Here is a 27731-nt window from a genome sequence, read left to right on the forward strand (position 1 = left end):
TTTCCCATTGTAGTCCATAGGCTTATTCCCAGGAAAGCGTGGCTAGGATGGCAGCCTCAGGGCCCAATCCTATGCATGGCACTTACTTCTGAGTAGCCATGCAGAGACTTGGTCCTCTCAGGGCTGCGCTGTACTCAGCGCTCTTTGCTGCTTTTGTCTCCTCCGAGCCGCCGTCCAGCCAGGGGCAGGCGGGGTCTTCCCCCTTCTCGGCCCGCCCCCGTCAGGCCGCGTTGCCTGGAGGGGCGGGGCGACGGCGCAGCGCGTGTGACGCGAGGCGCAGAGCTACTCCCCGGAGGGGGGTCGGAGGAGGAGGAGGAGGAAACAAGATGGCCGAAGCTTCCCCACAGCCAGGACGGTACTTCTGCCACTGCTGCTCGGCCGAGATCGCCCCGCGGTTGCCGGTGAGGGGCGCGGGGAGGGGCTGCCGACGGTGTAATGGAGGCCCTCGGGGCGGGGCGTGGGGGCGGCTCTGCTTCAGCCTCGCGGGGGAGCCGCCTGCTGGCTCCTGCCCCTCCTCCACTCCCGTCCTCACAACAACCTTGCGAGGTAGGCCAGGCTGAGGCAGCGGGCCTGGGGCGGCCCTGCGAGGCAGACGTGCTGCTGATGGGAAGCCTGGTCAGTGCCCCCGTCCCCGTGACAGCCTTGGGAGGCTGGTCTGGCTGAGGGAGCGGGCCTGGGGGCCCCCACTGTGTCCCCTGCAGCAGCCCTGCGGGGTGGGGAAGGAGCCTGGTCTCCCAAGCCCTGTCTGTGACTCAGCCGCCAACCCTGCTGGTGAAGGGAGAGGAGCAGGACACCAGGCAGTGGAGGAACAGGCGGGGGCAGGGGTTAGTAAGGAGGGCGAGTGGGTGGAAGGTGCTCAGGTGAAGTGGTGGGTGTGGAGCCCTGGAGTGTCTGGAAGGGCAAAAGGGAGGGGGTCAGAGGGAAAGACCTGAGACAGTGGTAGGAAATGAGAAGCAGGGAAATTGGGGAGTGGTAGGTGAAAGGGAAAGGAACAGGTGAGAGCAGAGGTCACTCCTGCAGGAAGGAAGGGGGAGCAGAGCACAGCCTGCTCTCCAGCTCTCTGCAAGTGAAACTCACTGGTGTAGTGGTGAGAGCAGCAGGCTTGGACTGGGGAGACCAAAATTAAACCCCTTTCAGCCATGAGACTGGGCTAGTCAGTGTGGGCCTCAGGCTAACCCTTCTGCATGGGGACTGCAGATTGGGAGCAGTGAAGAGATGGAATGAGTGGTGTGAGGCACATGATGGAAGGATCTTTGAGTGCTGTGGCAGGTCCTTCGCTATCTAGCTGAAAGCCTTTTGAATGTGCCAAGGAATGGAGGTGAGCCAAGCATGGATAAGCAAAGCAGCTCATTTGAGGCCTTAGTTGTCCTTTCTGGTTGTAAATACTTTCTATTTGTTGAGCTGGCATGTCTTGGAGATGGCAGATCTGAAGCTTTTTGCAGTGAATTGCGCGTTCCAAATTTGAGCTTGGTAAGATGCCCCCACTCTAGCGTTGCCATGAACTAAATGGCAAAGGTAGATGTCTTCTCCAGCTGCCTTCAAGAAAGATCCTTGGGTTAATTCTTCATGGTGTGATTTGTGCTGTAGTTTAGTCATCCTGGGGGCTGGGGATAAGAATAGGCCCTCAGTTTGGCTGTACTTGTCGTAAGAGGCGACTAAACAGCCACCGGGTAGATGGGACTCGTCAGCCTGGGAAGGCAGCTCATCTGAGAGAAGAAAAAACTCTGATCCCAAACCTCCACTGCCTTGTGGCTACATCCAATTATGGAAAAGGCTTCAGGAGTCAACCTCGAGGCAAAATCCAGAGCCGGAGTCCCTGAGGCAGTTCATGGCTGAACACAGTCACGTTCTGGCAACTCCTGCGACGCCGCTGGAACCAACCGTATTGGCCTCTCCATTGGACCATTTCAGCGATGTGGAGAGGGGGGATTTGCTGCATGGGTAACAGCCTATCCTCCACACCTACTTTACCCAGGCTTCACGCACTGGAGAGGACACTCTGTTCCAGAACCACCATTCAGAGCGTGACACCATAGTCTTCTGAGACTGAAGGATGCCAACAACAAATTAGTCATCCTGCTATTCCTTCTTGGTGCTTGGTGTGGCGGTTTAGCCTCACAACAGCCCTGTAAGACAGGCTACATTCAGGGAAAGAAGCTTGCTCCCATTTGCCCAGCAGGTTTTATGTATGAGTGGATTGTACATTTGGGCTTCTGCATACAAAGCTGACAATCAAGCCTCACCATGGTGCTTTGCTGTCATTATGCTAAGCCTTCCTGGGAGTTGCCTTGCAATTATTTCCCTTTCCTCTAAGGGAGAACAGAGCTAGGTTATTTGAGGCCATGCAGTCCATGATGGTCTTTACCCTGCTGTTCCTATCCATATCCATATCCAGGTGGTCTCTTTACTTCCCAATCAGTGAAGGTCTTGCCTTGGTTTCACTCTGTATGCCATTGAGTTGAGGTGCTTATTGTTTTGCTTGAATCCTGCTGACCCACCAATGTGCATTAAATTTATAAAGCAAAAGTGCTTGCTTGGAATCTGTTAACCATTAAGGTTTAACTAAGTAATCTCAAGCCTGTATTCATTCTTAAGAGTGTGGGAGTGTCTAGTTGAGCTGAATCAAGGTTCAACTAGTCTGGCATTCTTAGAAGAATCTCAGTGGCCACAGGGTGGTCCACCAGAAGCTGTCAAGGGCTCCACTTTTTGCCCACCTCTGTTTCACAGCGCTTAGTCATAACCCCTTTGTCCCAGCTAAGTATTAAAATTGGCCCTCTGTCAAATAACTGGCAGTAGTTGGTTGATCTTCCAGTTAAACAAAAATTGACAGCCTTTAATTACAACCTAAAAGAAAACTCAGTGCAATAAGTCGAGACTGAAGGTTGCCAACTACTAATGTTTTCCCAAGTATGTAGGCCTTATGCTGCTTCGACAATCTGTTCAGTCACAGGTTCTGCATCTCTTTGGGAAGGGAATTTCCCTGGTACTTTTCTGTCTATAATAGCTTAACCCTGACTGCTAATATCAGCCCTTTTGCCTCGTAGATGTGGTGGTTAGCTCAAAGTCCATTCTGCTGTGCCTGTGGTTATGTCCGTCTGTCTTCCCTTGAAGCCCCTGAAAAATTATTCATGTTCCTGTCACTCTTTCTCAATTTGATGTGTCTCTTTGTTTAATACTTCAGTTTGTGTTGGAGATTACACTTGATCTTACCAAGAGCTTCCCACTCCGGCCATCACACTCAAAATTTCCATGTTCAGGTGGAAGTTTTGCCAAGTCAGGGAAATTGCTGTTTCATCTTATAGTCTTTATGGGAGGGTGAAGAACCAGCATCAGACTTTGTAACAATCTATCTTTTGGGGGAAATCCTTCTGAGAGCTTTTGGGGAAATCTATCTCAGATCTTAAGTGGGGCTAGTGGACATTGGGGAGGGGCCATTGTTCAGTGTAAATGAGGGCAGGAATGTTGGTTAATGGTTGAGCATATGTTTTGCAGGCAGAAGGTCCCAGGTTCAGGGAAAAACTCTGTCTGAAACCCTGAAGAACCATTCAGTGAGTGCAGGAAATACTCAGTGGAAGGCAACATCATGTGTTCAAATAGTCACTAGCCTAGTAGCCTATGGGGAGTAATTCAGGTGACTAGCTTTGGAAGTGGGGGGAAAAAGCATTGGGATTGTTCTTGTTCAGGACAATCTTGAATTACTAACCTTGAAAGCTAGTGAAAAATGTGTTTAAGCTAGTATTGCTTTTTGTGGTTTCACTGGCACAAACTAACTGAATCCTTAACGTTTGGGGTAGCCTTGACTAGAGCCAGGGAATGCAGCTGCTTCTTGGGCTGAAGGTTTTAGGCTGCAACCAGTGCCAGGTATAGGTTACTTAAATCCTGTTCAAATGTACAGGTTTTAAGCAGCCAGAGGATGGGAGGCTGTGTTTACTTCTCTGAGAGAGGATAGTCCAGGAGTAGCAAAAGGAGACCCTGCTTAGGTGGCTTTCAAAGAGTATTAGACCAGCTGATGGACAATAAGTCTGTCAAGGGCTATAAACCACAATTATTAAATGGAATCTTCTTGTGCAGAGACAGACTACCTCTGCTTACCATATTCCAGGGATGAGCAGCATGTGAGGCTTATTGCTTTGGTGTCCCATTTGTGAGTTTCCTGTGGACAACAGGATATTGGACTGCTTTTATGCAGCAGAGCCTGTGGGCAACAGACCTAAGAACGTGGATCTGGTGAATCTGAACTTGAAGGCAGAACTCTTCCCCTTCTCCTAGACTTTGGAATCTGCTCTCCCAACTCTGTGTGTTCCACTTTTGAGGAACTTTCAAAGCAGCATTGTCTGAGTATAGATTTCCTCCCTGTCCCAATTCAGCATCACTTATTATGGGAGTATGACAAGCTATTCCAGAAGATCCCAGCTAGCGTGCCCCAGCATGTTGCAAGAGCATGTTATCTTCTTCCAGTTGACCCCTGCTAGTTGTGGGTAAACTTGTTCTCTGTCTGCATCAGGCACGATGGGACCATTCAGTCACTGCCAGTGCAGCACAGTCTCTTCCACAGAGAATATAGCTAGCTATGAGCGTAAGAGCAGCCCTGCTGTGAATCAGGCCAGGGGTCCATCTTGCAACAAGATGGGTTTTCTAGGCAATTTTGTATCTGAAAATCTTCTGCTGCCCTTAATTTATTGGGGTTCTGAGCCTGTTAGTTCAGCCTTTTCTGCTAAATATGTCAAACACACCCCAAGTTTTTCACCGCAGTCACTTGGAACCAACCGTATTGGCCTCTCCATTGGACCATTTCAGCGATGTGGAGAGGGGGGATTTGCTGCATGGGTAACAGCCTATCCTCCACACCTACTTTACCCAGGCTTCACGCACTGGAGAGGACACTCTGTTCCAGAACCACCATTCAGAGCGTGACACCATAGTCTTCTGAGACTGAAGGATGCCAACAACAAATTAGTCATCCTGCTTGCCTATAAGTCGACCCCACAGATAAGCCGAGGGCAAGTTTTGAGCCAACAATCATGGAATTTTCTATGACCCTCAGATAAGTCGGGGGGTTAAAGTTAGGGGGGTGTCTGACTGTAGTTTTGTCTGATTTTACCTGGGGCCAGATCCTGAAAAATAACCTGCCACTAATTGTTACCTAAGAACTGTAGTCACTAATTTATTAAAAACACAGTAAAGGATCATAAGATACATTTTTATTCTTTTTAAAATTTTGGTCTTCACCACCTTTTTGTAAACACTATCAGAGTAAGTGCACTGTAAACTGCATACCTGTGGTTCCCAACCTGGTATTCATGTACTCCCAGGGACACTCAATAGGACCTTTAGGGGTACTTGAAAAAGAATGGAATAATGGCAGAAAAAGGCAGGCCGTGCTCCAGAATGCTTTGCAGGGCCAGCAAGACAGGAAGGAGGGTAGTTAGTTGGCTGTGAAAGCCCCACCAATAGCTAGTTTTTGGTCATCAATTCATGTATGAACCAGTGATTGAGAACCAGCACAGTAAAAAAGCTGAAACATAATATGGAAAGTGATCAATCACCCAGAATTTCTCAGCACGCTTCTGGTGCAAAGCAGTGCAAAGGCAGAGTCTTCTGTTCTTCAAACAGATGAAAAGAGAAAATATGTGATGAATACATGAAGTCTGGGCTTTCATATGGAGGAGATGAGGGCTTGTCTTACCAATTACAAGCATTTTGCTAACAGGAAGGGTACAATTTATGGAAATGGTCTGCCAAGGGATATACCAGTGAAAAAGGTTGAACCATGAATCAAATCCACCTTTAAGGTGTCTGGTGTGTTAAGCCAGAAGCTCTACATACAGCATATAACACATAACTGGGAGTGTGCAATTCAATTTGCAGCAGAGAGATGCAGCTGCATATATGTGCAGCCCTTTTTACTCTGAAGTAGACCCACTGCTTTCCATGGGTGTTATTCTTAAGTAATGGTGCACTGAATTGTAGCCTGGGAAGGAGGGTCCCATCCTGGTGTTTCCAAAAACAGACCTGCTTTGCAAGCATTTGCCAAGCAGAACCAGAAGCAGGCTGCAGCAGAAGGAAGGAGATTAAAAGGTTAACTTTGGCTGGAATTTCCCCCTTTCAGTAGAAACTTTCAGATCTCTGCCCTGCCTGCCTGGTGCCTGCCTGCTGCTTGAGAAACTTGTTGACTTTTCAGCATTGAAAGGCTTTGCCCTCTGATTGACCCGGAGATAAGGCGAAGTGATAATTTGAGCCTGATTACTTGGCAAAAAGTTTTTTCCAATAACCAAAGGTACTTGAATAGAAATATTTAATTATTGAATAACAAGTTCAGTATAAGAGGGCAGGTCCTCTTTTGGATTAAGAATTGGCTGAGGACCAGGAAACAGAGAATGGGTGTCAATGGGCAATTTTGGAGAGAGGTGAAAAGCAGTGTGCCCCAGGGATCTGTCCTGGGTCCCTGCTTTTCAACTTGTTTATAAATGACCTGGAGACAGGAATAAGCAGTGAGGTGGCCAAGTTTGTGGATGACACTAAACTTTTCTGGGTGGTGAAGACCAGCGAGTTTGTGAAGAGCTCCAGAAGGATCTCTCCAGACTGGGAAAACGGGCAGCAAAATGGCAGTGTTTCAGTGTAAGTGTAAAGTAATTTATATGCAAAAAATCAAAACTTCACATGTAGGGTAATGAGTTCTGAGCTGACAGCTCAGGAGAGAGAGAGATCATGGGGTGCGGAGGACAGCCCAATGAAAGTGTCGACTGCAGTGGCAGTAAAGACAGCCAATTCCATGCTCAGGATTGTTAAAAAGGGGAGTGAGAACAAAACGGCCAATATTAAATGCCATCGTACAGATCAATGATGAGGCCATATCTGGAGTTTTGTGTTCAGTTCTGGTCACCATATCCCAAAAAAGACATAGTGGAAATGGATAAGGTACAGAAGAGAGTGACCAAAGTGATTACTGGGCTGGGGCAACTCCCTTATGAGGAAAGGCTACAGTGTTTGAGGCTCTTCAGTCTAGAAAAAAAGATCGCTGCGGGGAGACATGATTGAGACGTACAAAATTATGCAGGGGATGGGTAGAATGGATACAGAGGTGCTCTTTTCCCTCTTGCACAACACCAGAACCAGAGGGCATTCACTAAAATTGAGTGTTGGCATAGTTAGAACATACAAAAGAAATTATTTCTTTATCTAGCGTGTCATTAGTCTGTGGAACTCCTTGCCACAGGACATGGTGGTGGCATCTGGCCTGGATGCCTCAAAAAGGGGATTTGACAAATTTCTGAAGGAAAGCTCTATCACAGGTTACAAACCATGATAGGATGTACAGTCTGAGATTAGCTGGTTGCTCATCATGAGGACTGGGTAGGAATTTTTTGTCATCTGGATTGACTGTGGGTGGCATTTTTTTGCCTACCCTAGATTGATGAGGGAGTGATGGTGTGTTCAGTAGGTTTTGTATTTTAAAAATTGGTCACTTATGTTTAATAAGGTGGCCCAAATTAAACCCAAGCCACACTCTGGTGTCTTCAGTGCTGGGTACAAGGATAAACAGAATGCCAGATTCAGGGAAGTGTAGTGAGATGCAAGTATCTTGTCTGTGTGCTCCATGAAGCATCTTGTGGGCTGCTGTGAGATTATTATTATTATTAACAGTATTTATATACCGCTTTTCAACTAAAAGTTCACAAAGCGGCTTACAGAGAAAAATCAAATAACTGGAAGGAGATACAGGAAACTGGACTAGATAGGCCCTAGGCCTGATGTAGCTTGGGCTCTTCTTATGTTCTTAGTTGAACTGAGATAAAAAGTCTCTGTGGTGTAGTGGTTAAAAGTACTGGACTGCACCCAGAAAGACCTGGGTTCAAATATCCACAGAGCTGTGAAGCTCACTGTTTGATCTTGCGCCAATCATATGCTCACAGCCTCATCTACCTCACAGGGTGGTTATTAGGATAGAAGAGGGGAGTCTCCCATGTGCTCTGCCCTGAGCTCCTTGAAGGAGGGCAGGCTCTAAATGTAATTATTGATTTGTGAATGATCTGTAGGAAGATCCAATCAAGTGTCTTAATGTGCCTCAAACCTTGTATCCAAAGCTTTATTTAGATGTTTTATTTTTACTGGAGAACTTGTAAATGTGTTAAGACATTACAGTTCAGTAGCAGACACTTCCTTTACCTTCTTTACATTTTTAAGGGGAAAAATGGAACGCACAGAATAATGTCAGCATGCTAACTTTTGTGTGCCACAAAAGGTGGGGACAGTATGCCTCCTACTTGCTTATCTACTGTCATAGAGTTTAACATCCACTGAGGGCACCTTCAGTTTCAGTTTCACAGTCTGCAAGAAGCACTTTCTGCTCAGTCGCAGTTCCAGTTCAGATCAAGGGCTATCTGAATAGGAAGTCCTGAAGCAAAAATCTTTCAGTAAAGGATAGTTCTTTCTGCCACAAGGCTCTCTAGACAATTTCTCACTATTTTATTAAGCAGCATAGTGCAGTGATTAGAGTGTTGGCTGCGAACATGGAGAGATCCAGATTCTAACCCTGCTGCCAGTGAAGCTCACTGGCTGACCTTGGATGGGAGTGCACCTGCATCTCTCAGCCTGACTTGGTGATATGTCATAAAAGCAAAGATGAGACGAACCCGTATAAGCTACCCCTGAGCTCCTTGGAGGAAGGATGCAATTTAAATACTGTATAGCAAATTTAAAAAGCATTTTCTGAATGCTCCCACCCCAGCAGGGTGTGAAGAGATGGGCAATACCACTCTGTCTCAGAAGTGCACTTTTGAGGAACAGAAAACTTTCCGTGAGAAAATGACATCTTAGAAAATATTCCACCTGGTGTCACTGCCATCCAAGTCCAGTATCCAGTTTCCAACAGTGGCCAGCCATACACTTCCAGGATGTCCACATGCAAGGTCCAAGAGCAATAACTTCTCCAGTAACAGACATACAGAAGTAAACTTCTACATCTCTAAACCTGGATGCTCCATGTACCATCATGATGAGTAGTCACTGGCAGATTTAACCATGGATCTGTCTGATTGCCCTTTAGACCAACTAAGCAGCATTTCCAGGTTGGACTGGGAAAGATCCCTGCTCCTTCCAGTCAGTGTAGGCTACTGAGCTGGATGGACTTTGGTAGAGGAATGCCATATGTTCCTAACTAGTTCAGGACCCTGCTGAATCAGGCCAAGCGTCCATCTTGCAGCAAGATGGGGTTTTCTAGGCAATTCTGAATCTGAAAGGTATTGTTCCAACCTGTTCTGTAGAATATTTAGAATGGACTCGGCCTCTCTGCTCTCTCTTCAGAAATGCCTCTGCACGTCTTGTCATCTAGCATTCGTACCATGTCCCTGGCTGGCAGCTTGCATCTGATGCATGAAAAATTCTTGGAATCTGTTTGTTCAGTGTTTTTCCCCGCATTCTGTTTTTTTAATTTTTTGTCTTGCTGAACTTGTCAGCTTATGTTTTGTGTTTATCAGCATGCACTCCTTTTCGTCATTCAAATCCCCACCCTGTGAAAGAAACCACCTTGCCTACTAAAGCTGCTTTGGTTCTGCTCACTAACCATGCTAGCATTCTCTTGGACTTGTTCACTGCCGTTTCTTTAACCTGCAGCATATGTTCTCACTGAGTTTCTATTACAATACTTTTCAGTAACCTCCCAAGCATCCTGGAGAGACTCAACCTTCTTGACTGTCCCTCTTTAGTTTCCTTTTAAATATCCTCTCTGAAGTTCCCCTTTTGAAATGGAATGTGACATTGTTGGACTTCCTGAGCAACCTTCCACTTGCATAGCACAGGGATTACTCTTTCCAATTGTTTTTGTTTTCTCTTTCTCATGTGTTTTTGATCATTCATTGGCAAGATAAAAGGCAGATTAGGGGCTCATAAAATTGTGGATAGTTACATAGCTCACATATGGAGAGATATTTTTGCCCACTCATAATATGAGCTCTTGGGCCACCTGCTAAAGCTGTTTTGTTGGTCCTTGAACCTACTGCTGAGGAAAACCCTTGGTCACACAATGCTTTCTGAAACTGCCCTTATGTAGGAAGAAGGCCTGCTGTCTTGGTTAGAAGGAGCACATAGCTGTGCACTGCACCATGCAGGCAATGGAAGAGTATGCTTGGCTCATCTGTGACCTGCTGCTGCACCTGACTTTTCCCTGTCTATTTTTGGGCAGCAAAAATACCTCCCTGTGCTGTCAATGGCCCTCCTCACACTGTGCTCACATTCCCCAATGGCCCTATTAATAAATGACCCTCTCCCAAATTCCTGTGGCACACCTGGGGACCATTCACGGCACACCAGTGTGCCATGGCACAGTGGTCGGAAATGGCTGGCCTAGCTCAAAGGTTCTCAAACTGTGAGCTATACCTCTGTGGGGAGTCGCAAAAACCAGTCAGGGGAGCCACAGAATCCTCACAAAAAACCTACCACCCTATATAACATATAGGACTGTAGCCTTATTGGGGATGCGTGGCCAGTGGCCTAGTAGGTCAAGGGAGCCCCCAGTCAAAAAAGTTTGGGAACCACTGGCCTAGGTGATGTGGCTTTTAAAAAGGGTTAGATAATTCTTGGAAGAAAACTATTAAAAGCTGTTGGCCAACCTCCATGTTTAAAGGCAGTGTTCTTCTGAGTACCAGATTCCTGAGGGGGAAACAGGAGATGGCTATCATGCCTCTGGAAGCTCAGAAACAGTTATTTGGGCTGTGGTTGATGGCAACAGAAAGTGGAACTGCTTGACCTTACCTGGCAACACAATTTTTTGGTTCTTGTTCTTGCTTTTACTGAGATGAGACTCCTTAAGTAGGGACAAATAACCTTGCTTCCTGGAATTCTGAAAAATTGAGAGGAGTAATGCAGGGTTCGAATCTGAGCTAGTCAGATGCTTCTGATTAAGAACTCAAACGGCCATTCATCCCTTTCAAATACCATAGATACTCACTTATAAGTCAATCTCACAGATAAGGCAAGGCAGGTTTTCAGCCAAAAATCTTGCAATGTTCCATGACCCTTGAATAAGTTGAGAGGGGGTAAAACTTGGGGAATGGTGCTTGTGAGGCAGAGCAGCAGTTTGCCGTGGAGACTGATTGAAAGGGGGGAAAGAATCTGAGCCACACTGCTGTTTCTGAAGACATTAATAAGGTGCTTACGTAGTACTATGTGCCATTCCTCCCCTTAAAGCAACAGAACTGAACATTGCATTGAATTGCAGCACCAATGTAAAGCAACATGAACAGCTTACCACAGCACAACAGCCAGTTGCTGCCAGACAACTTTTTATACTGTTCACTGTTGTTTTAAGAGGCGCTCCTGGGAGTACCTCTAAGGAGCATGCTCAGAAGACTCTACAATGGAGCTCTGACAAATGTCAAAAAGCTGCCTGTTTGTAAGCTGTCTGCAGTCACTTAAATGTTCCTCGGACATTTCACAGACTCTCCACAGGCACTTTTTCAGCTTCTCCTGACTGCCAAGACAGACCTGAACAGCCCTGACTCCCTTATCTGAGTGACCTGCAGATAAGACAAGGTCAATCTATACTTGATTTATTGGTAGAAATTTCTCACCTAGTATCTACGGTAAGTCTCTAGAAATCTGAAATATCACAGCTTTAGCTTTCACTTTGATTTCACTGCTGAGAGAAGCAGTTTGTACCTGGAGTCAAAGTAAATGGAGGAGACAGGAGAATTATCAAGTCCAGAATGCTCTCTTCCCCCTTCCCCCATTATGTACAAATTCTTGAGTTGGAACAAGCTAGGACCATGGTTTTATTATTGTTTTTAAGTGCCCTTTCTCCAGAGAGCTCAGGGTGGTGCATATGGTTCCTTCCTTTTCTCAGAACAACCCTGTGAGGTAGGTTAAGATGAGAGAAAGTGACTGGCTTCATGCCTGGGCAGGAATTTGAGCTTGTCTCTTCCAAATCTAACACCAGAACCACTACACCATCCTGGCTGTCTTTATATTCTGGTTGTTCTAATTCTGGGTAATTATCAAGTCCAAAGTTCCTTGAGTTCATATGTAACGTGGAACTGCATTTATTCTTAAAGGGAAACCAAAAGGGAAAGTTATCTTGTATACATGAGTAGGGAGGGTGAATATTCCAGTCCATGACTCCTTAGGCTTGTTCAGAGTGCTAAAACAGATCATGGTCTCTTTTGCATGATTCTAAGACTGGAGGGGGGAAGAGAGCTTTCTTGCCACTCTCAGAATAGCCTCCTGAGCATCTGCTTATTGAATTGCAGATTTTATACCAGTTTTATACCAGTTAGGGGTTTGTCCAAGCTTAAAACTGTCAACAATAATAATAATAATAATAATATACAGTATTTATATACCGCCTTTCTTGGTCTTTATTCAAGACTTTATTCAAGGCGGTTTACACAGGCAGGCTTATTAAATCCACGCAGGGATTTTTACAAATTGAAAGAAGGTTCTCTCTTTCAAGAACCACCACATTCAAGCTGTTGCACTCCGATCTGGTTTAACATTCTGGCCTCCATCCTCCCACGCTCCGAGCAGATGGAACAGCTCAGCTGCAGCTTGCCAGCTGCTTCAAGGTCGCACGGTGCCGGTGGCCTCGAACTGGCGACCTTGTGGATGTTAATCTTCAGGCAAATGGAGGCTCTACCCTCTAGACCAGACCTCCTGCCCAGACCAGACCTCCTGCCCAATACTAGTTGTAGTTCACTTGAAAAGCCTTCCTAAATTAGCAGTGGGTGAACATTCCTTAGTTCTGTTCATAATTGAATGGCTACATAAGACCTCTCTCAACAAACATTCAGAAAAAGCTAACTTCAGAATACATCCAAGCTGAGCAAATCCACGTTTAGAGCTGATCAATTATGAATTTGAGATTAACCACTGTAAACTGTTCTTCTTTGATTTAAACTTCCTATTTCTTGGTTCTCCTTTTGTGGGTAATCTGATATAACTTATTATTATTATTTATATACCACTTTTTCAACCAAAACTTCACAAAGCAATTTACAGAGAAAATAAAATAACTAAATGGCTCTGTGTCCCAAAAGGGTTCGCAGTCTTAAAAGGTGCAGAACAAACACCAGCAGACAGCCACTAGAAAGGAAACTGCTGGAATGAAGAGGGACAGTTATTCTTCCCCTGCTAAATGTAAGATAAGCACCACTTGTGTTTCTTTACCCGTATAGCAGGGGTAATAAATATAGCATATCACACATGGGTTTAAGTCTTGGCTAATACATTTAGCTAGCAGTGAAGAGCATGCTTCTTGCTCACTGAATTCAGGCTTCCCTATTTTTTAAGTTTGGTAATGTTGTATTGATGAAGTGTATGCCTTAATATCTTGACTTGTGGCTATTTGGTGAACTGCTATGGGAAACAGAGTGCTAAACTGGATGAACTTCTTGACTTGATGCAGCGGGGTACTCATGTCCTCATCATTAACTACAAAAAAAGAAAACAACCAACCCATTTCCTCCGTGTAGATGAACTGGAATTTCGATGTAAGTGACAGGCGGAGGAAAGTGACAGGCGGAGGAAAGGCATAAGCTAAGAGCGGCTTGGTAGATCCATGATCCTGTTTAGCAATGGGCTTCAAATCCTTGGCCATGGTCAACAAGTTCTTGTCAACACTCTGCAATGTCTTCATTCTCTAAGAGTTGGCTGTATGTGAGAGCTTTTTCTCAATTGCGTCTTCCTTCCTGCAGGACTACATTTGTCCAAGGTGTGAATCCGGTTTTATTGAAGAGCTTCCTGAAGAACCCAGGTAACTGCTACTCCTCTTTGACCCTGAATATCATAAGTATGTGCGTGTGATGGTGGTGTCATTGTGTGTGTTTGGTATAGGACCAGAACCTTATAGGGTTTGGACAGCTTGGAATTATTATAATTTAGACTTCTTGTATACCTTCTTCGCAACCGTTTCTCAAAGTGCTTTACATAACAAAAGGAATGAGGAGATGGTACTCTGCCACAAAGAGGCTCACCATCCAAAAAAGCCCAAGGGTGATGCCAGCAACAGTCCCTGGGAAGGATGCCATTTGGGAATGAATAGAGACGGTTGCTGTCCCCACCCAAATATGAGAAACCCCCACTTCTTAAACGCTGCAGCTTTGCTCAGTTAGCAGGGTATAACTCTTACGCTTGCATTGTGCCGTTCCTCCCTGCAGTTCTCAGTCTGTGGGTCCAGGACCCACCAGTGAATTGTGACCCAATTTTTGGTGGTTTGTGAAACTGACAGGGCAGATTAGGATATGTGCCTCAAGGGTTAAACAAGCTACTGCGGCGGGGGGGGGGGAAGCATTCTGCCCAATCACCATTATAGCCACAGCCCTTGATATTTGTAAATCAGTCAGCAGTCTCTGGGACAGTACAGTGGGACCACTGTACAAAGAAAAATCCATCCCCATTGTGAACTATGCTTACCATTCCGCCGTGCCGCATCTATAGAACTTTACGCTGGGCAGCCACATCTGTCTGGAAATCTGGGCGCAGAGCCTGCTGAGGCGACGGGCAACGGAAGCGGCTGCCCAGCACAAGGTTCTGTAGAGACTGGTGGGAGAGATATGACATAACATAACATTATCAGAGATCAGAAAATATGCACTGCACGTTATGCAGTGCATTTTATAGAGTATATGAGAACAATATATTAATTGTCATGTGGCTTTTTTTTATCCTCTCCTGAGGCTTTAACTCAGTGGTAAATGTGTACTTGGCATTGAGAAGACCCCAGTTGCAATCTGTGGCACCATCTCCTGATAGGGCTGGGAAAGACCCTGAGTAGAACTCAGAAGAGCTTCTGCCAATCTGAATAGGGTAAAGACCATTCAAAGTGACTTCCACTTTGGAAGTGGAAATGGATTTGAAGTTATAAGTTTTCTTTGCTCCTCTGAAAGCGTATGCCAGCAGCAGAAGGGTGGGGGGAGAAAACCACCAACTTCTGCTTAGAGGAAGTTCTTGTCAGAAATGATTAGGCTGGTGACTTTTTAATGGCCTCATTTCCAGTGTGATTCATCTGCAACTTTGCTTTTTTCCTGTCCCCTCCTCCCCACCTTCTCCCAGGAATGTTGAAAATGGCTCCAACCCTTCGGCATCCACCAGTGAACAGAGCAGACACCCATTTGAGGTGAACTATTTTTTAATTCCAGTGAAGGTATCTTCTGTGGCCCATGCTGGGCAGCTAGCATTGCTACAGGTGGCTTCCAGATACAGCCATCTACCAGTGAGATTTGTTTTGAAGCCTGCATATGAAGCTGTTTTGTACTGCATTGTCCTTGAACCATCGAGGTCCACAGTATCTGCAGCAGCTGACTGGCAGCAGCTCTCCAGGGATTCAGAGAGTGGACTTTTCTCAGCCCTACCTGGAGATTCTAGGGATTGAACTAGAACCTTCCACACGTGAAGCAAATGCTCTACTATTGAGCTATGACCTCATCCTCTAGTTAACTCACAACAGGTTCCAGGTTCTGTCCCCAGTTGAAAGATCTTGGGTAGTCTGGTTAGGAAAGATCTCTTTCTGCCTGAGAGCTGCTGTCAGGCAGCATAGACAGTGCTGAGCTAGAAGAACCCAAGGACTTACCAAGGTCTGACTTGGTAAGTGGCAGTTTCATAATCCTAAGGCATGTTGGTTTTATGGGGTAGGAGCCGTAGTTCAGTGTTAGCACACTTGCTTTCCATTAGGAAGGTCCCGGGTTCCACCCTTGACATTTGCAGTTTTAAAGGATCTCAGGTAGTGCACTTGGGAAATCTCTCTCCCTTTCTACCTGAGACTTTGGAGAGCAACTTCCTGTCTGTAGACAGTACTGGGCTGGATGCAGCATGAGGCAGATTCTTGCGTTCTTCCCCTTTCATCACCAACTTTCTGGGCCTTTTTCTCTCTTGATGCTAGAATGTGGATCAGCACTTATTCAGCCTGCCACAAGGCTATGGCCAGTTTGCCTTTGGGATATTTGACGACAGCTTTGAGTTTCCAGCATTTGGGTCCAATGCACAATCAGAAGACAACCGGGATGCCGAGAACCGGCGAGAGAGGGAGCATCAGTCTCGGCACAGATATGGCTCAAGGCAGCCTCGGGCTCGTTTCACCACACGGCGTGCTGCTGGCAGGCACGAGGGGGTCCCGACGCTAGAAGGGTGAGGACTGTGTTCTGGATTGTGGGGGGACTTTGGAGTTTGTTTCAGAGTTCTTGACTGGCTCAGTCATTCTTTTATATTATATAACATTATATTTAAAATTACTTGGTGGTTGCCTAATTAAAGCCATGTTATGATTTTTAGGGCGTAATCCTAACCCCTTATGTCAGTGCTTTCCAGTACTGACATAAGGGCAATGCAACTATGAGGTAAGGGAACAAACATTCCCTTACTTTGAGGAGGCCTCCGTGAGTGACACCCAACTGCAGGATGCAGAGCTTGTCCCATTGGCACTGCTACACCAGTGCTGGATAGCACTGACATTAAGGGGTTAGGATTGCGCCCTTAGTTGCTTAAATTTGCATCTGCGTAAAAGCAATACTTCTGAAGCAAGAAGCCACTTTAAATTTTTTAGGTAATGATATAGATCATAGTAATTATCATCTTGGAGGCATTCCCTCATGTGTGAGGGAAGGAGGAAATGCTTTTGAGATGGTACTTGCCATCTGCAGTCTTGGTAAGTCTTAAATCCGTTTCCCAGATGAATTGGGGGAAATCACTTTTTGGCAGTCACACTTCGTTTTTCCTTTTGAGTTGATCTGAGCAATGAATTGATAAAAGATTATCTTTATTTTGGTTATTTGATCTGATTTGATTTTTATTGGATGGATTTGCATTGATTATATTCTCTTAACATTTTGAAAGTGCCCTGTTGACAACCAGTCAATAAATAAGCCTTATTTATTTATGAAATATTATCCCACCCTTCTGCCACTATAGGGTGGTTCACAATGATAATTATTATTTTGATGCTTTTCCCTCTCTATGGAATCGGAGTAGGATGCAATATTTTTCTATATTTCTCCTCAGAGACAGTTGGGGTTTCCTTGGGGCCGTGGGATGTACAGTCTAGCTTAGAAAGCGCAGCAGGGGTGTGTGTGAATCAGTGATTTGTTTTGCCTTGCTGACTCTTTAAAAAAAGTCGGTAGGAGGCTTTACCCACCCTTAGGTGTACATGTGCTATATAGGCCCCAGTAACCTTTTCAGATATAACACATGCCCGTTATTCATCTCTTATCTGGTCTCTAATTTTAAAGACTTTTGCATGTGGCTTTCAAAGAGATTTAGACAAATTCTTGTGGGGAAAAACCTTTTTGCTGTCTGGCCGTGCCTAATTCTTAGCAGAAAATGTCTATACTAAACTGTGTTTAGCATCTCTAGGAATCCCGTCTCTGCTTCCTTAACCCCCTACAGTCTCCAGGCAAAATAGATAGATTTGGATATATTTTTGCCTTCTTTAGAAGTGTGTTTTGGAGATAGTTTTGAAACGTTGCATACCTGTGAGGAGTTATCTAATTCAAGTAACCACCTAATTGTCTGTGACTGGTGCTATTTTGGCTACAGACCCATTTGCACCTAATGTAGAATTCAGCATTGTAAGAAATGTGCTGCTGTTTACAGGGAAGCAATGACTGGAAAGAAGAGTTGCTTCTTGCCTTGTTTGCTTGTGTTTCCCAGAGGCATCTGGTTGGCCACTTGTAGGAAATGGGATACTGGACTAGGTGGACCTTTAGTCTAATTCAGCCGGAATCTTATGTTACGTGATCTTTCTTATTCTGGAAATTGATTGTTTTGCTTTCTTGGCAGAATTATCCAGCAACTGGTGAATGGGATCATTGCACCCACCACGATACCAAACCTCGGAGTGGGGCCTTGGTGAGTTGCAGAGACAGCACATGGCTCTTTCTGAAGACTGACTGGTCCCAGTGGAGACTTAACCCTCCTTCTTCCTCCCTTCCCTATTGTTTCTGTTCTTAAAGGGGAGTCTTGCACTCAAATCCCATGGACTATGCCTGGGGTGCCAACGGCCTGGATGCCATTATAACTCAGGTAGGCCTGACCGCCTCTGCGTGTTTGTGGGAAGGGCAGGAAGTGGGCAAACTAGAGATGCACATACTGGAACACTCTCTTCTGTTGGCAGGACTTTGCCTCTACTACCAAATTCTGCATCAAGTGACGGTTCCATTTGGACCTGGCTTAGATGGCTTTAAAAGGGGTGAAGGGGTATTCATGGAGGAGCAGGAGAGGTCTATTTGTCATGATGGTTCTTTGGAGCCACCCTGTTCAGAGGAAATGTGCCCTTGAACTCCAGAAGTAGGGGAGCAGCAATGGAGGAGGAAGTGCCCTTGAGCCCTGCTGTGGGCTTCTTAAAGGGGAGGGGCTATAACCCAATGGTAGAGCACCTGCTTTGCATGCAGAAAATCCCAGGTTCAGTCCTCTGCATCTTCTGTTTCAAGATCAATGAGAGAAGCTTCCAAGTGAGACCCTGGAGAGCTGTTGCCAGTGAGTGTAGACAACATTGAGTTGGATGGGCCAAAAGTCTGACTCGACTGAGGGTAGCCTTGTATAAGGCATGTGCTTGGCCATGTTGGAAAACCAGATGCTGAACTAGATACACCTTTGCCTGATCCAACAGGGCTGTTTTTGAAGAGTTTGTCAATAGCTACTAGTGACATCAGTTATGGGAATGAACCTCCATGTTTTGTGGCAGTGTACAAGTTGCTGGGGGAGGTTTGTAGCCTTTATTTCCTGCTTGACTGTGGAGACACAATCTGAAAGAGGAGTTGTGAACGACTAAGGATGGCTGTATTTTGTCTACTGTCTGCTGCCATAAAGGTGGGCAATGAACTCTCCAAAGTTCTGTATGGCAGGAGTTCTGGGGGACAGGTGCTGGCTTTTCCAGTCAGTTGAGGCCAGGCTTTGTCACAACCTCTGAATCTACAGCACCTTCAACTGTTGTTCTTGCAAGCAAAAACAAGAAAGGAGGTTAGTTTTTTGTTCAGACCTTGTGTATTTTTTAGGCTTCCCTTGGCCTTTCTTGCCACCTCCGTCTCTCAGCATCCTACAGCTGGTAGCTGCTGCTGTTCATCTGAATGACACCATCAGTGTATTTGGTGCTTTAGGCAGAGTAGAAAGATAGATCCCTGCCCGATGGGACTTACATTTAGATGTGAACCTGAGGGAGATGTCAGAATGAGGGATGAGGAGTCGATTGGAGAACACCCCCCCTTCGTTGGGTATTGTCAACAGCCATGTTATAAAACAAGTTCCAGTTGAAACAACATAGTGGCATCCTCAATAATATTAAGCCATTCCATGTGATATTGACAAAGTTGAATGGCAGTTGGTAAACCACATTTTACATATTTCAAGTCCTATAGGAGGATGATAAGCCATCTTTCTTCAGTGTTCCTCTTGGTGTTCTTCCTCTTGGTGTTCTCTTGGCATCAGATTCTTGCTTGACTAACGGGAGTTGTTCATATGCAGTATATGACCGAACCAACACTACCTAGATTTAAAAACCTACACTGAAGATGGTTTCTTATCTAGACTGGGGGGCCATCTGATTTATTTCCGTTACATCTGCTTAGAGTTGGTTACAGTAGGGAATGGGGAATTAAGATGTGCTGCAAGAGGTTTCCAACATCTTGCCTTCCTACTTTTGACACTCATGCTCTGGAGATGTACGCAACACACATGTATGTATTAGGATCTTGTAGCCTGTAGTCATGATGCACCAGCCCACAAACTGTCACCTTAAGAATAAAAGGAGAATAAAAAGTAACTCAGACAACTCAATTTACAGACAACTAATTTATGGAGAAAAATCAAGTTTCTCAATATGCTAACATCTCAACTTCACAGCAAAAAAGAAATCCTCATACTTTAGTTGCATCTATATCTCTTTTGCATCCTCATGAATTTGGGGTGGGGTGCACAAGTGTGATCCTATTGTATTCCTACACCTTTGAGGAAAGGTCAGTGAAGGTCAGCCTTGCTGAGAGGTTGTCCTGTTATCTTTGTAGCAGAGCAAGGATTCGAATTTGGGTCTTCCCGCTCCAACCATCGACTGTCTGTGCCTTGCTGGACTTGCACGGCTTGATCAGAGATGGGCAGCCCTGCTGTAACATCCTTCTCTCTTTTAGCTACTGAATCAATTTGAAAACACTGGGCCACCTCCTGCTGACAAGGAGAAGATCCAGGCCCTCCCAACAATCCATATAACAGATGAACATGTAGGTGAGTACTTTGAGTCTTCATTATTTTTTTCAGTCTGTTCTCTGATAAGAATTCACCACCATTGGAACCTTTGAAAATGTACCTCTCTCTGTCTCATTTATCAATCAGAAATAATGGTAGCCCCTGTGAGCCCAGATAGCCAGTCCTGGAAGAGGCTGCCTGTTGTATTTCTGTGTGATTTCCTTTTCATCCCTCTTTCCAGTCATTCTTTGCTGGAGTGGATAATCCTGCCCTCTGCCTCTGGTTATGGGATTGTTCAGTGCAGTGATGGATTAGAAAAGCCTGCTTGCAGAAGAGACTTTCTGCTGCATCTCTGTAGGATTTCAGTACTCTGGTCTTGCTTTCTTCAGCTTAGTCCATACTAGCAAGCAGGTCATTCTGTCTCATCCCAGGTTGGATGTAATTGGATCATTCAGTCACTTCTGACAGCAGATACACCAGCTCTCAGAGGAAGCTGCTTTAGTGTGCATGGGCTGAGATCATGGGGACTAGTACTCTTCCCTCCATCTTAAGCCTGCAGAGCCCTTGGCTCAATCTCAGAGAACCTCTCTCTTTCCCAACTGTTAAGTGAAATTTGTGTGGCAGATACTAGAGAGCAGACGCTTTCATTGGTGGCCCCACTACTCTATAATGCCATTCTCAGAGGGAATCTGCTGCCCCCTTTACCTGCTTTTTAGCAGTTACTGAAAGCATTTCTACTATAGGAGGCTATTTATCAGTGGTGGTTTTGATCTTGTATTGTTAGCAGCTTTGGGTTGGCTGGTACAAGTTAAGCAGGATGTAAATTCCTAACATTTTAAAGTGTGCTTTCTAAACCGCTTTTAGTGTGTGAAAACAAACTGTTTCCTGGTTTTAACTCAATGCCAAAAGTGTGCCTTGGCTTATCAGAAGCTATGGGGAGGTTACTGTAAACAAAAGCCCAAACAGTTTAACCTATCCTGTGCGTGCACTTGGGCATGCATGTGCACACACCCCAGGGCTTGATGATTTTTGTTTTCCCTCTTCCATAATTTCTCAGAACTGATTATCTCTTTTTTATTCTTCATTAATAAGAGAAGGCAATTTTAAGTCCATCTTGATAAGTAGCTTTTGTCTTTTGAAACTGCAGGTTCTGGGCTGGAGTGTCCTGTATGTAAAGAAGATTATGAAGCTGGTGAGAGTGTGAGGCAGTTACCCTGCAACCATCTGTTCCACGATGGCTGTATAGTCCCCTGGCTGGAGCAGGTTAGCTTTCCAAAAAGATTTTAGGATAGGGCTGGGGAGCAGTCCATAGTTCTGTTCACTACGCTTCCCCTGGCAGGTGTTTCATCCCCCTCTGTCAGCAATGACAAGAGGAGCTCAATTTTTCTTTCTAGCCTCTAGTTGCAGGAGAGGCTGAAAATCATTTTGTGCCATTGCTCTGAACTGTACAGGACCTAATGGAATTACAGCAGCGGTTCCCAATCTTATCAACACTGTGTCTCATCATCCTCCGTGGTAGGTCACGACTCTCCTGGTGGTACCAAGGAGGCTTCTTCAGGTTGTTTTAGGTTGGTGACCCACTCTATTGCCCTCCATTGGCCTCAGAATGGCCCGCAGAAGCCCCCAATAGCTAGTTCCAGTTTGTAAACTGGAAGTTGTCTTTGAAATTCGGAAGTGGCTTTTGGAGGCCTCTGTGGGCCATTTTGAGGCCTACGGAGACCAGTAGAGAGGATCACCGGTGTAACTCGGAAGAAGCCTCTGGGGCCATCTAAAGTCTCTGGAATGGCTCCTATTTGGAGCCATTCAAACAAAAAGGTGGGTGAGAGGGCCTAGCCCGCAATCCACATCTCATGGGCTCGTGACCCACCAGTAGGCCGTGACCCACAGTATGGAAAGGCTAAATTACAGGGAAAATCCCCGCCTCCTTCTCTGGTTCTACAGTAGAAGGTAAGAGGTGGCTCTTTCTGGTTTTGGCTACATAGATTCTCAGTCTCTCTGCTGTCCAGTGCTGAAACTAGCCCAGCCTTAACTTCCGAGTCCAGGCTTGGATTTCTCTTCTGGTACCAGTGATGTGGCCCAGGCTCTCTCCTATGAAGAAGGAGCTAGAAATGAATTGGGGAAGGGGATTCTGTCTGTGGTGATGGGGTGCACCTGCAGATTACTAGTTTCCTTTTCTCCATTGTCTGTCTTGCTGACTCTCCTTGTTGTGTCTCTTTCTTTTTTTACTTTGCTTCTACCTCATAGCACGACACTTGCCCAGTGTGCCGAAAAAGCTTAAGTGGACAGAACACAGCCACTAACCCCCCGGGACTCTCAGCAATGAATTTCGCTTCTTCATCTTCATCCTCCTCATCCTCGTCCTCCAGTTCACCAAGTAACGAAACCTCTGCAAACAACTCGTGAATCTTAAAAAAAAACAAAACCAACAAAAAGCTGTCTCCACTCTCACGACCTTTTTTCTAAAGTCATAGCCCCTTCCTCAATTCCCACCACCACCAACTGGGGGTCTCCAAAACAGAGCAGTGGGCTGGGGAGGAGAATGGAAACCTTGTTAGATTTCCTATGAACCACAACGACACCAAGGTCCTCTTCTCTCTCTTCTCCCCCCCCATGGGTGGCATGTTGGATGATAGATCTGTCATTCTCAAGAGTGGGGATGGAGAAGGCCTGTCATACATATATTTTTAAAATTGTGTTGCTGTGTGGACTCTTAAAGATCGGCCAAAACAGCGCCGTACAAAAGCTCCAGCAGTTGGGATCTGAAAGGCTCTGGGCTTGGGGAGGGAATAGTGTTGCAGTTCCGAAGGAACGTTCAAAAACTTTTAAAACTTTTTACTTTGACCATTTTCCCCCTCTCTCTCCTTGATTCTGTTATGTTTTCATGTTTCTCAGCCTTGAATGGAAATGTAACCAGTATCCTCACTTCTTCCCTCCCTGTCCTCCTGTGGATTTTCTACATTGGGAGGGGCAAACAAAGCTTTTAACTAGCTGCCGCTAAGAGAGAGAAAGAGAGAGAGAGAGAGAATGGACTTAACGGACTTGGATCCCACTTCCTGGCCCTGTTGAGCTTTTTCTTCCCTTTTTTTGTTTTGTTTCCTTTTTTGTTCTAACATTGCCCTTTTTGGGAATTTAATGCTGAGAAAAAGGGGTTTTTATAATTTTAAATTATTACTGCTGTTAAATAAATGGACATTTCAGCTCAACAATGTGATGCAGTGGGTTTGTGCCACAAGGTGTGGGATGGGCACACAATGATGTGGGGTTATTTCCAGTTCCTGAAGAACACTTCAGTGGCCTCATCAAAGATATAATTACTTGAATTGTAGGGTTGGCCAATCCTACACCCTCACTCTTTGGCTCACAACACTGAATTCCTATATACAACCACTGCAAACTGTAGTGTAGGCACTCTTATGCTTGCTTAGTGTACCTTATGGTGACTCATTTTGCCTTTATAATATGGAGCCTTCCTTTTAGCTTGAATCTGGGGCAGTTGAAGCAAATGTACAATGGTCAAAACACAAATAATCAAAAGCCTTTATTTTTAGAAACCCGTTATTGATTAGCAAGATGCTCGCCAAAAGATGAGGTTATTTTGGAATCTGTATCCTGGGCCAGCATGCCGTTTGGAACTCGGAATGCTTTAAACAAGCAAATAAGAATGAGGGGGAAGAAGCTGATTGGCCAACTGGCTGCTGCTGTCACAACAGGCCCTTAATGAAGTAGGAGAGCCTTTTTCTTACTGTTGTTTGGGTGGGGGCATTTCAGGAGAGGTTTCTTGCTGGCAAAGCATCAGGGCTTTCATTTTCACAGGACCCTCTTTTGTCTGTGCCAGTGAAATAGCTCAAGAGGAGGAAGTGAAACAAATAAGCAGTGTTATAGAGAGCAGTGTCTTCAGCCTTGGAGTTCTGACCCCAATGGGGTCACAAAGTCATGTTTGTGGGGTTGGGGCAAGTTGGAACCAAAATGACTGCCAATCATGCCAAGTCATACTATTGGGTTGGCAGTATGACTGTTGAGGTGGCAGTATGCAATATGGGGGGGCAGAGAGTTGCATAAGGGCCAACATTCCACACACACATAAGTATTTATGCACTGCTTGCATACATGGGATTGTTGCTGAGCCTTACTCCATTGTTAGAGTTTGCTGCATTGCATCCTATGTTACTCTGCAGTAGCCTGTCCAGCACTGATATAAAAGTCATGGGGATGTATTAGTTTGATGAGCAAAAATAGTTGAAAAAGCCTTCCTCACTGCGGCCTGTGGGGGTGGGAAGGTGGCAGGGTGTGTATGGGTTGGGTCCCAGGAGGAGGGGGAGGGATCAAAAGTGGGTCCCCAGCCTCATACTTTCTTTATTGGAGCATTTATTTCATGGCATGAAAAGGTTGAAGATCACTGTTGTAGAGGATTTCTGTACACTTGTCAGGAGGACCTGAGTCTACAGGTTTGTGTCGTGCTTCACCATTGACTAGAATGAGATTCAGGCTCTGTTCTCATGCTTACAAATTAAGAAACTTAAGCTGCAATCATGTGCACACATACCTGCAAGTAGGTTCCACTGAACACAAAGATAATTGTACTGTTAAATTCCAAGGGAATTGTGAAGAAAAGAGGGGAAAGATAGCAGATAGCTTTAGGAATGTCTGAAGGCAGTGGTGATCTGTTTGTAAGTTTATTTTTTGGTAGTGTATGTACTGCATTTATCAAAGAGATTCAAGCAGTTTACCATTAAAAAATATATATTCCAAAATGAAAACCCATGTTTAAAAAATGGAGTATCTTAAAAACAGTGAAACAGTAGGGGAAAGCAGAACTCAAGCAACATACTACCAGTATTTTGGATAGCTGGATGGGGTAAGTGTCCTGGGGCTGGCTGCATCTCTCATAGGGAATTCCAGAGTTTGGGATATGCTATCAAGAAAACCATGCTCTGAATGCAGTCTAATTTAGCTTCCACATGTGGTGGAATTTGGAGCAGAACCCCATTTGAAGGTCTGGTGTGTTGAGTAGGCTTCTCTGGGGAAACATTCCCTGATGTTTCCCTGATGAACTCAAGATGTTAAGAACCTATAAAGGTAAGAATTAACGCTTTGAAATGGGCCTGGAAATATCTGGGCAGACTCTTCAGTGCTGATGATGTGACAATGTTGATCAGTGTCTGCTAAGAGGCAGGCGTTCCACAATAGCTTATGTTTCTGAAACACCTTCAAGTGTAGTCCTATGTCAAACCTGTTGCAGTAGTCCAACCAGCCTAGAAAGGAGAGATCTGGTACCAGAAACAAGAATGAAAGGAGCAGTTGGGGGGTTGAAGGGTGTACTTTAGAGAGAAGAAATCATAATGAGAATGCATATGGAGAGGAGAGAGGAGGAGTAGAACTAGGTAAGTGGGAGCATGAACAGGACTAAATGCACCTGTCTTGCTCTTTGTGGCCATGCACATTGCTGCAGTTCAGCCAGCAGGTGGCTCCAGGCTCCATTTGCTGCCTCTTCCTTCTGAAAGGATGTGGCATCACAAGTTACCTTGAAGATGCTTTTAATTCAAGAGTAGGCACTGGAAGACTAAACATTTGTGATGCCCGGGTTGCCTGGCCCCCTGCAAGAAGTTTCAGTTTAAAACAAGCCACCACTTTTTTGGAAGTTCCCAGTGATGGCATTTCTAGTTTCTGTTTTTTCCAAGTTTTGGTTTTGATTTTAAAAATCCTCCATAGGTCATAGGTTTAGGCCGCAGGGGTGCTCACACTTTTTTGGCTCGAGAGCTACTTTGAAACCCAGCAAGGCCCAGAGATCTACCAGGGGGGAAGGAAGCGTCTGACAGACACCACCTTTAATGTATGGAGCCCCTGCTGGAGTCTAGTCGGTTTCGTCAGTTTTGTTGCTGCATGCCTGAAGAGCAGCTAAAGTGTCAGTTTCAGTGTCAGTTTAGTGTCAGCTAAATATGTCAGTTTTGTCTAGTCACTAGACGAAACTGACATATTAACAGTTTGGAGAGACAGGGCTCCGCGATCTACTCATTTTGCCTCGCGTTCTACCGGTAGATCACGATCCACCTATTGAGCACCCCTGGTTTAGGGGCTATATTGGAATAGAAGTGAACTGGAGAGCCTCAGCAAGGAAGGGAGTGCACCCAGCTGAGGCGACACTTAAAGGCCTCTGTACCACCTTCCTCCCCAGAGGGAATGACACAGAAAAGGGACTCCGTCTCAGTTGTATCTTGACATTGTGCTTTCATTTTCCTATATATTTGGCTTTTGAAATGGAGGGAGCTGATAAGTTGTGAGATGGGCTTTGGCAGAGTCCTTTTTAGCAATTCCCACTGCTGGAAGATAGTTAAAGCCCTTTTCTGGTATTGGGGTTGGAGGGAAATGATCTGTGTAGACAAGGCACTTGGCCAAAGGATCTGTTCTTATAAAGTCCATTACAGGTTACAAGTCATGACAGGTAGGTACAAACTCCCCATTTTAGAAGTAGGCTACCTCAGAATGCCTTTTGCAAGGTTGGGCAACAGGATGCAGATTGTGTCTTGTCTTGTGTGCTCCCTGAAGCATTTGGTGGGCCACTGTGAGATATAGGAAACTGGACTAGATGGGCCTTTGGCCTGATCCAGCGGGGTTCTTGTGTACTAGCAGAAGTTTGTTTTTTTAATCATTTGCCAGTCTTAACTCGAAAGCAAGTGGGGTGTTTAATAGTTTGAGAGTTGGGTTCCTTGGATCAGGCTATTCTATGAGGGAGAGTGGATGGTAGACCCTAGATTTGATCATCAGTTCCCTGTCCCCACCTTAATCTCTCAAGCTATGAGAATCTACCTTGGGGGTCACAAGCACGGGAAGGTGGCCAGCATTCGAGGAGAGGGATCACCCCTTTAGCCTTGAGTAGGATCAATGAATGAATGGGGTGATGAGACAAACTGTTCATGTTCCTGTTGCTCCAGTTTAGATGTTTGGATACAGGGGGCTGTTTGCACCACATGCCAAACAACTAGTTGTCCAGAGTTGAGAAGTCAACAGTTAAGTTTAGAAGGTGGATGGATGAATCCACCTTCCAGGAAGGATGCTGCCATTTGTAGATGGGGTGCCAGCTGCAGCAGTGGCATGAATCTCTTGGCCAACTTGCATCACTGGTACTGGGAAGTTCAGGTGGCCTGGTTGGGTAGACTCTGTATTCCACCTAGCTGACACTACCCCAGTGGGGTAAAGGACAAAAGTCATGCACAAAATGTGCAGTGTGTGGTGATTTGTGGGGTGGGTGATTTTTCATAGCCAACTGAGATCAGAAGAGGGCATGTGCAGGTGCAACATAACTTTTGCCCTTGAACAACAGTACAGATGAGATAAGTGCACCCCTGAAGTTGCTGTAAGAGTTGGAGGTCAACCAGGTAGGCCAGTTAGCCAAACCCTGAAGCTCTGATATCCAGTGGCGACAGCAGCCGTGAGGATTTTGCAGGATTGAGAACTGTCTGGGAGCTTCCATTTATTTTTCACATTTTTATTCCACCCTTTCTCCAAGGAGCTGGGGGTGGTGTTTGTTTCCTAACCCCCCTTTTGTCCTCACAATGACCCTCTGAGGTAGGTGAGGCTAA

At 45.4% G+C, this 27731-nt stretch overlaps 1 protein-coding gene across 1 annotated transcript; it reads left to right on the top strand.

The window, feature by feature from the left end:
- The first annotated feature begins 226 nt into the window (after nt 1–226).
- On the top strand, nt 227–23360 carry RNF126 (ring finger protein 126). The gene is made up of 9 exons (XM_066635383.1): nt 227–401; nt 13686–13744; nt 15043–15106; nt 15869–16113; nt 17761–17829; nt 17934–18003; nt 20100–20193; nt 21302–21417; nt 22399–23360. The coding sequence occupies exons 1-9, from the start codon at nt 327–329 to the stop codon at nt 22555–22557; spliced, it is 951 nt and encodes a 316-aa protein (XP_066491480.1). The 5' UTR covers nt 227–326; the 3' UTR covers nt 22558–23360.
- Nucleotides 23361–27731: the final 4371 nt, after the last annotated feature.

The sequence above is a fragment of the Tiliqua scincoides genome, chromosome 8 (genome assembly GCF_035046505.1).
Source record: "Tiliqua scincoides isolate rTilSci1 chromosome 8, rTilSci1.hap2, whole genome shotgun sequence".
NCBI lineage: Eukaryota > Metazoa > Chordata > Lepidosauria > Squamata > Scincidae > Tiliqua > Tiliqua scincoides.